General features: G+C 42.9%; 1 protein-coding gene across 2 annotated transcripts in view; it reads left to right on the top strand.

The window, feature by feature from the left end:
• The window catches only part of LOC120945857 (tenascin-N-like), a 90,015-nt gene extending 77,311 nt beyond the window's left edge, over window positions 1–12,704 (top strand). For both annotated transcript variants that reach the window (XM_040360377.1, XM_040360376.1), the window contains 2 exons: window positions 4,131–4,294; window positions 11,728–12,704. In XM_040360377.1, the coding sequence (XP_040216311.1) occupies window positions 4,131–4,294; window positions 11,728–11,823 (260 nt within the window). In that variant the 3' untranslated portion in view covers window positions 11,824–12,704. The remainder of the gene's footprint in view (window positions 1–4,130; window positions 4,295–11,727) is intronic.
• Window positions 12,705–14,663: the final 1,959 nt, after the last annotated feature.

Raw genomic sequence — 14,663 nt, 5'->3', positions numbered from 1 at the left:
AGTTTTGATAGATGTTGGTTAGCAAATCACCCATTCCGCTGAGTTTCCAGCAATAGCTACCTACTGCAGCCATCAATAGGAGGCACTAATGTTCTTTCTGTAGGTATAATGTATCTTTGATTATGAAGCTTGTGGCAAAAGACATGAGACAGCATAGCAGGCTTGGAAACTACAACAGGGAAATCTCACCACTGCTGTTCCAACAGATATGAGAAGTTATTAGGTGATTCAGTATTGAGTAGAGTAAAACCTTTAAATGTCCCTTTGAGGTCACCAAGCCTTGATAAAGCTTATTTATGAAGTTCGTAGCCAATTAAAGGAATTCTGCGCTCACAGAATGTGCAGTAATCCCCTACTGACCTCCCCTTCTTTAAAGTGATTGTAAAGGTTCGAAGATTATTAAAAAAAAAATAACAAACATGTTATACTTGCCTCCACTGTGCAGCTCGCTTTGCACATAGTGGCCCAGAACCTCGTCTTCTGGGGTCCGTCGGTGGCTGTCTTGGCTCCTCCAGCATCAGATAACCCCCTCTGGGAAGCACTTTCCATAAACACGAATGCCAGACTCGGCACCGACCCCAGGCGCCCATGTCATTAAATTTGTAATAGTGGGAGCCAATGACTGCGCTGCTATCAATCTATCCAATGAAGAGCCGAGAAGCCAGAGAAGAGCCGAGAAGCCAGCGCGTTCTCGAGGGCTCAGGTAAGTAATCCGGGGGGCTGGGGGGCCAGTAAGTATTGCATGTTTTTTCTCCTTAATGCATAGGATGCATTAAGGAGAAAAAACAGGAAGGTTTACAACTCCTTTAAATTGTAGTTGCTGGATTGTTATACTGATCCAGTGTTGTTTGGACCTTTTCTGAATCTAAACAAATTTGTTGACATTCACCACTTCCACTGCCACTCCGTAAATGTGTTGACTGCATTTGTTTTGTTACTTTTCAAGCTTAATTTCAAGAACATTTTCTGCAAGTACAGAAAATACCTGTTAATCCTTCCACAAAAGCAAGAAGTGTCATTGTCACGTCCTGTGAGCTTAAAGTTGAACTCCAGGCTCAAAAATGTTCCTTGAGGCCTGAATCACACTAGTGCGGTGCGAATTTCAGCTCTCTTATCTCTGCAGAGAGATAAGAGAAGTGTTCAGCAGATTAGCAACGTTTTAGATGCGAATTTGGAGACCTGGGAGAAGTTACGGGTGAGAGGAGAGTGGGGGAGAAGTGTATTGAGCTGAATGAGAGAAATTCCTGAAGAGAACAGAACACATCTGCGAATTAGATGCGTACCCATAGAAGATAATGGGACTGAATTCGCACCTGAGCCGCACCGCAAGACATAAAAAACGCACACGGTTTGGAGGCAATGCGCAGTGCGGATGCATCGCACATATGTGAACCAGCCTCATTGAAAACAATGTATTTTGAAATGTCCTGCGAATTAGATGCGGTTTAAGCCGCACTCAATTTGCTTAGGTGTGAACCTGGCCTTAAACATATTTCTCAATAGTCACAAAGGATATAAATCCCCTTTGTGTGCACCAAATGTTTACAAGCCCAGTTATTCCCTTGTAAGATTGAATCCATCACTGTGCTGTACATAGCCTGTTTAGCCAGCAGACCTGTGGGAGGAACCCAGCAGACCCCACCCACTACAGGCTTCCTGCAGAAAATGACAGGAGTGGGCAGAGACAAGACCAGTCATCCTGCTCAAGGAGAAAGAACAGCAGTGACCGGTCTTTAACTAAGGTAAAGCCTAAGTGCAACTAAAATTACAAAAGCAGAAAAATCAGCACAAGGGACATAACATACAATCAGTTCTATGTGTCCCTTGTGCTGATTCATCTTCTGTTATTAGAAAGTCCCCCCCCCCCCTTTATTACAGAAACTGACTGATACTGCAGGTGACAACAAAGTATTCAGGACACAGTGAGTACCAGCCTTCTGGATCTAGAGACCTAGAGGCTTTCTTTGGCCTCATTTGGGAGAGCTTTATCTCTGTACATTCAGGACTTTGTGGAGTCCCTGTTTACTACCAGTTTTCCTTCACTTTCAAGGAGGTGCCATCACTCTGAAGCAATAGATCAGATTGAGGGCCAGATTCAGAGAGATATACAACGATGTATCTCTGAGTTCCGTCGGTCGGATCTATGCGCCTGATTCATAGAATCAGGTTCCGCATAGATCTCCCTAAGATCCGACAGGTGTAAGTGACTTACACCATCGGATCTTAGGCTGCAATCTCACGCTGGCTGCTAGGTGGCAATTCCGTTTGTATACGCGAGGAATATGCAAATGAGGAGTTACGCCAATTCAGAAACGAACGACCGCCCGGCGCTTTTTTTTTACGTCGTTTGCGTTCGGCTTTTTCCGGCGTATAGTTACCCCTGCTATATGCGGCGTATCCTATGTTAAGTATGGCCGTCGTTCCCGGGTCGAATTTTGAATTTTTTACGTCGTTTGCTTAAGTCGTTCGCGAATACGGATGGACGTAATTTACGTTCACGTCGAAACCAATGACGTCCTAGCGACGTCATTTAGAGCAATGCAAGCTGGGAAATTTAGTGGACGGCGCATGCGCAGTTCGTTCGGCGTGGGGACGCGCCTGATTTAAATGTTACACACCCCCTAGCCGCAGAATTTGAATTCCGCTGGAGGATTTACGATACGCTGAATAAAGCACTTGCCTCAAAAACTTGCGCCGGCGTAACGTAAATCAGATAGGTTACGCCAGCAGAAAGATCCGCTGACCTATCTGAATCTGGCCCTTAGTGTCTTCTACTCTAGTTTATTGAACAATATACAAATACATGGTAGGATTTTAAATACCCCTCCAGTGGAACACATACATACCTCAAATAGTCCAAAAACATATATACAAATCTTTATTTTATCCAGTAAAAAGACTCAATAAAAACATACATCTTATATGCATGTGTGTTTTTCAAACCAGCCTCATAGTATGGCAAAGATAAATTGGTGCTCTTATGTAATCATTATCCACTAAGGGGATGAGTGATGCATAGCATGGTAGTCTTCAGAGATTAGGAAATGTAGGTCGACGTGTTTCATGGAGACATCCGCTTTCTCAGGACCTCCTCTCTCATATACAGGTACAAGTGGATAATAGAATGACTTCTAAGAGCAAAAATACATCATTAAATCACATATATGCCTATGTAATTGCAGTAGGTTTCAACAATCTATGTCTGAATAATGAATTTCTATCCCCAAAGGGGGAGGGAAGGGGGACAGAATTTTTTTTTTATAATTAATTTTGAATAACGGTATGTATAATAAATGAATAAAAAAACAGCACATGCTGTCTTTTACTCATTTATTATACTTAATTAAAAATAATAATAATAATAATAAAAAATAAAATAAAATTTGGCCTGGCTGCTGTGTGCCTATCAGGGAATGGAACCTGGGGCCAAACAGTCCTGGCTCTCCGCTACATTTACTTACCTCAAAGTTTATCTTTATAAAATGCATAAAGAACCTTATTCTTATTACCTAGCCATCATACTAGCCCCAACAACCCACCATGTAATGGAGATGACCTAAGACAACCAATTTTGAAGTCCAGCTTGTATGACTGTGGCTCTCCCTATAGATAATCCTGCAAAAACACACCTGATTTTTCACCTTATCAGGTGAAAATAAATACAAAAAAGTCTGAAAAAGAAAAGTAATGCAACCTCTACATCTAATGCCCTGTACACACGATCAAAGTTTCTGCCTGAATAATTTCCATTCAAGCTGTCTTGCATACACACGGACACACCAAATTCCGACTATCAAAAACGCGATGTCTGACAACACTACGACGAGCCTAGAAAAATTAAGTTCAATGCTTCCATACAGACGAACGAAATTTCCGATAGAAAAATAAGGAATGGTTAACTGCACTATAATAATTTTTTGTTTTTGGGTTTAGATACACCTTAAATATGTGTGAGCGTTGCCACCCTAGGGCAGGAACAATGCTACTGACAGCATTTTCAAGTGAAACTAAAGTAAAAAAAAAAAATTACATTTGTGTTCTTGAGTTTCGATGCACTTTAAATAAATCGTTTAATCCTGTCTAATACAATTGCACGCAGTTCTATCACTTCTTCTCTTTTTCCTGCACAGGTGATGCTCTTACTTATCACAATGCATTGAAGTTCACAACCTGGGACAGGGATAATGATATAGCTCTCACTAACTGTGCCCTCTCACATCGTGGAGCCTTTTGGTACAAGAACTGCCACCTTGCCAATCCCAATGGACAGTATGGAGATAACCGTCATAGCATGGTAAGAAACTTTTTGAATACTCCTGAAAAATGTAAAATGTGTGTTTTTCAAACCCCCCTTATAGTGTGGGAAATATTAGGGTTGTCCAGATACCGATACCAGTATCGGTATCGGGACCGATACCGAGTATTTGCGGGAGTACTCGTACTCGCGCAAATACCCCCGATACCTAAATAGAATACTTCCCCCCCCCTTTCCCCCCCGCCGCTGCCGCCGCATCGAGGGACATGGCTAGAGGGACATTGCTGCATATGTGAGGGACATGGCTAGAGGGACATTGCTGCATATGTGAGGGACATGGCTGCATATGTGAGGGACATGGCTAGGAGGGACATGGCTGCATATGTGAGGGACATGGCTAGAGGGACATTGCTGCATATGTGAGGGACATGGCTAGAGGGACATTGCTGCATATGTGAGGGACATGGCTAGAGGGACATTGCTGCATATGTGAGGGATATGGCTAGAGGGATATGGCTGCATATGTGAGGGACATGGCTAGAGGGACATGGCTGCATATGTGAGGGACATGGCTAGAGGGACATGGCTGCATATGTGAGGGACATGGCTAGAGGGACATTGCTGCATATGTGAGGGACATGGCTAGAGGGACATGGCTGCATATGTGAGGGACATGGCTAGAGGGACATGGCTGCATATGTGAGGGACATGGCTAGAGGGACATGGCTGCATATGTGAGGGACATGGCTAGAGGGACATGGCTGCATATGTGAGGGACATGGCTAGAGGGACATGGCTGCATATGTGAGGGACATGGCTGCATATGTGAGGGACATGGCTAGAGGGACATGGCTGCATATGTGAGGGACATGGCTAGAGGGACATGGCTGCATATGTGAGGGACATGGCTGCATATGTGGGGGACATGGCTGCATATGGGGGGGACATGGCTGCATATGGGGGGGACATTTAAAAAAAGTATCGGTATTCGGTATCGGCGACTACTTGAAAAAAAGTATCGGTACTTGTACTCGGTCCTAAAAAAGTGGTATCGGGACAACCCTAGTAAATATACATTGAGTGAGTGAGTAACTTGTATAGCGCTACAAATGCGAACTAAATCGCCTCAAGGCGCTTTTGCATCCAGTGCCGTCCTTTGTCTTCAGAAGAGGTGGGTCTTAAGTTTTTTCCTAAAGGCCCGATGGTTTTCCTCCATGCGGATGTCCGTGGGTAGAGCGTTCCATAGCTGTGGTCCTTGGACTGCGAATCTTCGTTCTCCTTTAGATTTGTAGTGGGTCTTGGGGATGTGGAGGAGGTTTTGGTTAGTTGACCGGAGGGACACGTTGGTGCTCTTATGTACAGAAGAAAAGAAAGTTAAATACTACCCTTGTCTTATATTATTATTGTGGAATTGCCTTGTATTGCACCTGGTGGGAAACTGTAGTACAATGTTTGAGGATTAAGGTAGTTAAAACTGATATGTAAGAATCCTGTGACAATTTATACATACACTATATTGTCGAAAGCATTGGGATGCCTGCCTATACGCACATTGGATACGCCGTCGTATCTCTGAGTGCGGGCGGTCGTATCTATGCGCCTGATTCAGAGAATCAGTTACGCATAGATTTCCCTAAGATCCGACTGGTGTAAGTGTCTTACACGTCGTATCTTAGGCTGCATATTCACGCTGGCCGCTAGGTGGCGCTTCCGTATAATTACGCGAGGAATATGCAAATGAGCTAGATACGCCAATTCAGAAACGTACTTCCCGCCGGTGCATTTTTTTACGTCGTTTACGTTAGGCTTTTTTCGGCATATAGTTACCCCTGATATATGAGGCGTAGCTAATGTTAAGTATGGCCGTCGTTCCCGCGTCGAGTTTTGAAATTTTTACGTCGTTTGCGTAAATCGTTCGCGAATACGGCTGTACGTCATTTACGTTCACGTCGAATCCAATACGTCCTTGCGGCGTAATTTGGAGCAATGCACACTGGGATATTTTACGGACGGCGCATGTGCCATTAAAAAAAAACGTAAAAAATGTGGGGTCAAGTAAAATTTAAATAAAACACGCCCCCAACATCCCCATTTGAATTAGGCGGGCTTACATCGTCACACATACGTTACGCTGCCGTAACTAAGGGCGCAAGTTCTTTCTGAATACAGAACTTGTGCCCAAAGTTACAGCGGCGTAACGTAGTTTGATGTTCGAGTCGAACATGAGTTCCACTCGAATACGAAGCTCATCCCTAAATATAAACATATAAAACAGCTTCCGATGGATTTGTGGTTCTTGTTAGTGTCTAGTAGGGCAGTAAAGCAGTTGTTTTAAGGGATGTTCTCCCTGGGAGGGAGCTGATGTTCTGCTGTTTTCAGGCTGCTGGAGGAAAGACTAATGGGAAATGAGACATTTACATATTGTCTCTGCTATTATTGGTCTTGTGCCAAAGACATTAACATAATATAGTTCAGTTTAAATCCATCTGCAAACAGAATCTACTTTCTTGTAATTTTTCTTCAAGCCTGAGGATCTCCCCAGTGGCATAACAATAGTCAATACCATAGCAGCTTATACCACTGCTATTGGGTCACAGTTCCCCCTCTGTAGTAAAACAATTTTTTTTTGCGTTATAATATGTAGTGTAGATTTATTGTACTCTAAACTTCTGCTACAGACTGAAAACCCATCTCTGGGGCAAGGAAAAATGCTCCCTTGCTGTGGGGCTGCCCCAGTGCTGCAAGGGTTAAGTGCTTGTTTAGGTCTAAGGCAGGGGAAGGCAACCTCCGCACTCCAGCTGTGATTAAACTACAAATCCCATCATGCCTCTGCCTCTAGGAGACATGTCTGTGATTGTCAGGGTCTTGCAATGTCTCATGGGACTTGTAGTTTCACCACAGCTGGAGGGCAAAGGTTGCCTACCCCTGGTCTAAGGGGCTGCAAAAAACTGTTTTACTTACCTGATTCTCAGTTTCTCCAGAAGCTGGTGCTATCATCGACTCCTCTACGCTCTTGCGGGGGACTGTCCCTTGGCACCCTCACATTCAATACAGGGCTATAGACTTTGCATTGGACTTGATGATGTCAGAGGACCTGCCACCACCGAACCATAGAGGAGAAGAGGCCGCGGTGACCAATCTAATAGCCTGGAGGGAGCCTGTGGGAACAGGAGATGAAGTGAAGTACGAGTGGGCAGCCTCATTGCAAGTCTAATACTCTAACCCATTCCTCCTGAACTAGCCTACACTAACACCCCCCAGCATGGGAAATCTCTTCGGGACCAAGAAACTGAGCTTGGTGGTTTGTGTAAGTTACTTCCACATGAGAGATAGTTACATTGTCCTGGCCTGGAAAATTAAGATATTTGAAGACAACAAAACCTGAAGAGAAGCCAGGGGAAGCTGTCCGGATTTGTCTGGAGGGTTTTCAGATGTCACATTGTTTTACAATGCTAACTAAAACCTAAAATACTCACCTATACTTTAGCAAACTGAGGTCCCAATCTTTGCAGCTCTGTATAAATGCTACAAGTACTACAAGACAATGGTGGTACTATGTTTGTTTGGATGCATTACAATGTAGTTTACACAAATAATTTGATGAGGAAAGAGACAAAGTGACATAATCATAATGATTTTATAGGTTTATAGGTGGGAAAGATGTTACAAACTCACACAGAGAAATCACAACCCTGGCATTATTTAAAGAGAAGTTTTTATATAATCCAGTATACCAGCGCCCTAAAAAAACAAAAAACGCAACATTATCACTGTTGGGTGTATATATATATATATATATATATATATATTGTGAGGGGTTAGCTCGGTAGCGGGGTGTGTGACCCCTTGGATGGGTTCACCACACACTGAATTTATACAGACTGGCAGTCGAAGACGGTTGAAAACAAAGTTTTTTGTTTATTTTTCCATCTTGCTGGAAAACAATTGCAAGCGTCCAAACAGCATAAACAGAATCAAACATAAAATAACTCCTAGCCACTTTGGGCGTCTACCTTCCACACAGGAACCTATCTATGAAGTCTAACACAGCCTACTGCTGGGTAGACAGTGCTGGTCATACAGCACAAAACAATAGTCTTTTGATTTTGTTTCACACAGAAAAAATCAATCCTCTCCTCCCCTCCACAGAACACCTTCTGGCACTGCTCTCCTACTCACACAGCCTTAGGAGTGATGCAGCCAATTAGTGGTAATCCTTTGGACTTCTTATAAAGGCCTTAATTGCCTCACTCTGAACAGCTGGAGTCTTCCAACATCCCTTAGCCTTCCTGGCTACATTTTCCAGCTGACGCCTAATAACGATTGGTGTATTGTCTAAACAAGGCAAAAAGGTATGTTCCGTCTGTGACAACACCCCACAGATTTACCTGACTTCCTGTCACAATATATATATATACCGTATATATATGTGTGGAAGAAATTTGCACCCACAGTAAACAATAACATAACATGACATAATTACTAGGTTATAGCAGTTTAGACAAAATCACTGCATCACTAAAGCAAGAATAATCTAGCAATAAACAGCATTAGTGATGAACAGCATCAACAGCGGACAGTATCAACAGTGATGAATAATCCCACAGTAGTTCTCTACATGCAATAGCCAGTAAACATCTCAGAGCGCACTCTGTATATAAATATATATATATATATATATATATATATATATATATATATATATATATATATATATATAATATATATATATATACACACTGTATATATACTGTATATATATATATATATATTATATCCCAGGAGCGGTACCTCTAAATATTAGTAGCTCAGGGTCCCTGTGGGGCAATTAGTAAATTTATGGCTCCTGACTTGCAACCTTCAGCTGGCTAATTGGTGGGGCCCATCTTTAATGTGGTACACATCTGTACAGTCTCTTTAAAATGCTTCAAGCAGTGATTTACAAACTACTAGGTAGATAGGCAGTCTGCCTTTCTTACTCAGTCTGCTAGCAAAGGTAAATTTAAACATGAAAAGTAGTTGCTCACCAGTCCCAGACACACAGTAAACTCTGATCTGGATGCTTGGCTGTCAGCAATCCTTCTGACTGCACTCAGGGTGACTCCTCAGCACTCCAGACCTAAGGCTATAAATGATGAGTACACATGCAACAGGTGAAATGAGTACTTTGTACTATTCTCCTGCAGGAGGAAGTTCTCTCCTCTGAAGCCTGGGAAAAACTGCTACTTTCCCCTTCTATTGGCTCCTAACCCACTTTTGTTACATGCTGCCATCCTCACTGCAGCATTATACTAATTGTCTCTGTGCCTGTGTTCTGTAAAAAAAAACTGCAGAATTGTACCTGTATGAGCTCTGTTCCTGGCGCTCAGCTGATGTCTCTCCTGCCTTGGCTCTCCAACTCACAGATGCAGTGGGCGGGGTCAAGCCCTCCTGCTGATGTCAGCTGGGGAGGAGGGGGAACAAGGAGGAGAGCGGAGATACACAGCTCTGAGCCACTGACAATCAGCTGAGTGGCGGGAACGGTACAATCCTGTAGTTTTCTTTGCATTACACAGGCACAGGTACAATTAGTGTAATGCTGCAGAGAGGATGGCAGCATGTAATATGTGAATTGAGAGCTGCGGGGGGCACTGGTAGATCAGAGACAAACAGAGAGGGGAGGGGGGAGGAGTGGGGAGAAGGACACAGGAGACAGATAGCAGGCTGCGGCTTACGGAATCATGAAAATAGGCCACAATGTCAGGGGCTCAGCAGCCATGATTATCGCGGTCTGTTTGCAGAGGGGAGGGCATAGCAAGGCAAGATCAGCCAGGTATTTCAGGTGATGGGAGGGTCCAAATGACACAGCACAAGCACTGTGCTGTATAAGGCCCGGTTCACACTGATGCAAGTTCATAACGAATGCGATGCGTCAAAAACACTTTAAATTCGCATGTCATCCCTAAAGTCATTGTTGTGATTCCTCTACGAATGCGTTGCGATTAAAAAAAAGGGTCTTGTGCGAGTTTACTGCTTTGCGAATTTAGTCTCCATAGATATCAATGTAACTCGTTCTTGAATCACATTGATGGTTCACATATGTGCGAATTCTTCACCTCCAGCTTCCCCTCTCAGTACTGCCCCCTCACTTTCTGTTTCCTGTATCATGTCCATATACAAACAGATAAGATGGCCCCCAGGTGTCGGAAAAGCATCGACAATGAGGAGCTCATCAGACTTGTCCGTGACATGCCATATATATGGGACAGCCGTATACCCGAATATAAAAATAATGCCCAGAAGAGCAGAGGCTGGGAAGAAATTTGTAAAACTTTGTATGCAGACTGGGAAGCCATGCTTTAAGGGAACAGGATCTTTAACTATTTTTTTGGGGTTAACAAACGTTTTAAGAATCTATATTTAATGCAAGTTCCTTTTCTCAGACTACATTTCCAACAGTTAATTGCAGCTTGCATCAAAGTCTCTCAAGTCCCCATCTCCCTCTGCTGGATGGATATTGAACGGCATTGAAAGCCAGCATAAGAGTCTTCTATAGGAAAATAAAGCAGCTGCAGCACAGTGGGGTAGATCCACATACAACGGCGCATTAGTGCGCCGGGCGTAGCGTATCTAAGATACACTACGCCAGTGTAACCTACTTTTTTTTATTTGAATCCTCAACGAATTTGCGCCGTAAGTTACAGCGGCATAGTGTATCTCTTGCGGCGTAAGGGCGCGGAATTCAAATGGATGTAATGGGGGCGTGTTTTATGTAAATACGTCCTAAACAACGTTTTTTTTTAACTGCGCATGTGCCGTCCCTGGGGGTATCCCAGTGCGCATTCTCGAAATTTGACCGGAAGAAGCCAATGCTTACGACGGTGACGTCATTCTACGCAAATTCCTATTCACGAACGACTTACGCAAACGACGTAAAAAATTCAAAATTGTACGTGGGAACGACGGCCATACTTAACATTGAGTACGCAATATAGCAGCTTTAACTATACGCCGGAAAAACCCGAACGAAAACGACGTAAAAAAATGCGCCGGGCCGACGTACGTTCGTGGATCGCCGTAACTAGCTAATTTGCATACTTGACGCGGATTTCGACGGGAACGCCACGAAAAACTGCAGCTTAGATCCGACGGCGTACTAAGACGTATGCCTGTCGGATCGAGCCCAGATGCCGTCGTATCTTGTGGATACAAAACAAAGATACGACGCTGGAAATTTAAAATTACGCCGGCGTAATCCTTTTGTGGATCTGCCCCAGTGTCCCAGTGTCTTTATAGTTGCTCCCTCTGGTCAACAAAGCACCTGGTTATACCTTTCTAGGGTTCATACAGGCAACAATCAAAAACAATAAATGACACTTTAACTTACAAAATGACATATACTGTATAAGCATCTAAAATTCACATTGGTTTTAGTTTACTAACTTATCAGTTCATACTTTTAAGTTTTCCGTGCTTTGCTTGCTGTTTTCCAGGGTGTCAACTGGGAGCCTTGGAAGGGTCACGAGTTCTCCATCGCATTCATCGAGATGAAGATGAGACCTAAAAACGTATCTGCAGGAATAGTATAAATGAAATCGAGTACCCATCTGCATTAAGTTTTCATTTTAAATGGTATATTTTGTTGAAGTTGCAATCAAAAAGAATCAACAAGCAAAATACTTACTGCTTAATTTACAAGTGTTTTTGATCAGTGGTTGGATTGAGATGCCCACGATTTTATTTAACAACATTATGTGAGCTCAGTCCTTGTTCTCCCTGGTCATTTTATTGGAGATTGCCATTTATGATGGTAATATGGAAAAGAGCAGATTTAGTGCAATTATGAATTGTGTTTTAGTGCAAAGATGCACAGCCACTATGTTGAGTCCTTTTGGGGGTGTTACAATTATTTTTGAGGGTCACATTATTTTATTAATGGCAGTTATTCTTCCCGGATATGAGGATTTTGGCAATCTTAGGTAGCAATTGACACCTGATGGGTCTCCAACATATGAAATAGCTAAGCCACTCAGTTTTAGACTTACTTACCTTTGATGATGAATATTCTGAAGTCAGGCTACTGCTTCAGCAATCCTCAAGCCTTAGTTCTCCTTCAATATATCCATCACAACTTGGTATTGTCTAATATTTAACCTTTTTTTTTTTGTTTAAGGTAATTTATTTAAGGTAAAAGCTGAGCAGCTTGACTTGATAAAATTACATTTGTGTGTTCTTGTGTTGTACATTGAGCTACCTAAATCAGGAATGGGGTTCTGTGCTGAGTGCACCAGTCATTGCCCCAAGGTTAAAGCAGGATGTGTAAATAGTGTTTTTCTAAAGTGTCTTCTCTTGCTGGCAAGCTAACCGCTCACCTTAACAATTATATGTGTTGTATATAGTTGTATGCTGCACTACAAAACTACCACCTTTGTACTAAAATTGAGAAATAAATACACTCATTTCTATACAATTTGTTTCAAAAGTTATTTCTTTAAACTTTAAAAAGATTAACTACATTTTTTTTTTATAATTGGCTCTATGCATGGGCTCAGAGCAAAATAACCCTAATGTTAATTAAAGAGTGACCTTTCCATTTCAATGTGTAGCCTCTATGGTTTTGCAAAACTGTTAAACATAAAATTGTGGCAGCCATGGCAACCCAGGGGAGCAAACTCGTATATTTTCCTTGAGTGTTTGGTTAATATTTTGTGAAATGCTATCAAAGAGTCTCCCAGGGACTTCTTAAGTAGGGATAATGAAGACAGACCCTCCCACTTAGTAGTCTGTTCAACCACTTCAATACCGGGCATTTTCACCCCCTTCCTGCCCAGGCCAGTTTTCAGTTTTCAGCGGTGTTCGCACTTTGAATAACAATTGCACGGTCATGCAACACTGTACCCAAATTAATTTATCCCCCCACAAATAGAGCTTTCTTTTGGTGGTATTTGATCACCTCTGCGGTTTTTATTTCTTGCGCTATAAACAAAAGTGATACGTTTGAAAAAAACACAGTGGCCCGGATTCACGTAGAGCGGCGTATATTTGTGTGGGCGTAGCGCATCTCATATGCGCTACGCCGACTTACCATTGAGAGGCAAGAACAGTATTCACAAAGCACTCGCTCCCAACGTTGCGCTGGCGTAACGTAAATTGTCCGGCGTAAGCCCGCCTAATTCAAAGTAGCAAGGAAGTGGGCGTGATCCATTTAAACGAAGCTTGACCCCATGCAAATGATGGGCCGAACGAACGGCGGCTCCCTAAGATACGACGGCTCAATGCCTACGACGTGAACGTAACCTACGCCCAGCCCCATTCACGTACGACTTACGTAAACGACGTAAAATACGACGGCTGTTCCATCGTCCATACCTTTGCATGGGATGCGCCTCCTATAGGTATAGGCGAGTTATCGCGGGATTTAGAAAGAACTTTAAGCAATCGCGACCCCAAGTAAATGAGGTGCCTAACGAACGGCGCATGCGCGCGCATGCTCAGTATCACATCGAATTTTGTCCCTAAGTTACGCCGGCTCAATGCTTAGTCGACGTGAACATAACCTACGCCCATCCCCATTCATGTACGACTTACGCAAACGACGTAAAATACGAAGCTGTTCCGATGTTTCCGACGTCCATACCTTAACATGACTTACCCCTGCTTTATGAGGGGTAAAGTTACGCCGGACCGACGCCTTACGTAAACGGCGTAGCTAAATCCGACGGGCGCAAGTACGTTCGTAAATCAGCGAATCTAGCTCATTTGCATATTCGATGCAGAAATATACGGAAGCGCCCCTAGCGGCCAGCGTAAATATGCAATTAAGATACAACGGCGTAAGAGACTTACGTCAGTCGTATCTTAGACAAATTCTGGTGTATATGATTCTTTGAATGAGGGCGCCGAGATACGACGCCTCACATTCGGACTTACGACGGCGTATCTGGAGATACGCCGTCGTAAATCCTTTCTGAATCTGGCCCTTAGTATTTACACATCACAGTGAAGGGTTAAGGGCTCTGTCAATATAAATCCTCCATGACAGTGATTAATTTTATCTGTGACTATAGGAAAACCTCTCTTTTTTGCATGTTGTGAGATCTGAGTTGTGATAGTTCTATTCTAGAAGCTCTTTCACGTCGAGGTGATGTTGGTATGACTCAACTGTCATGCTGTCAGATACAGGCACAGAAGGATGTGAATGTTTCTTTGTGGAATTCCAGCACTTATGTCATTTTCAGTAAGTTTCTATGCATACGGTTTGATTTCAGAAGAGGAAAAAAAAAAAAGTAAAAAGTGCACAGACACGTGTGCTCAGTATAAAGTTAAAACTGGTTAATTCATCAAAAACTGCTTTAGATTTTTTTAGCCAGTGCGCAGTTGCTCCTCCTTGTGAATGGTATCTGGAAAAAAAAGAGCTGGAGAAACATTA

This window comes from Rana temporaria, chromosome 7 (assembly GCF_905171775.1).
Source record: "Rana temporaria chromosome 7, aRanTem1.1, whole genome shotgun sequence".
NCBI lineage: Eukaryota > Metazoa > Chordata > Amphibia > Anura > Ranidae > Rana > Rana temporaria.
This window is presented reverse-complemented; position numbering and strand designations above follow the sequence as displayed.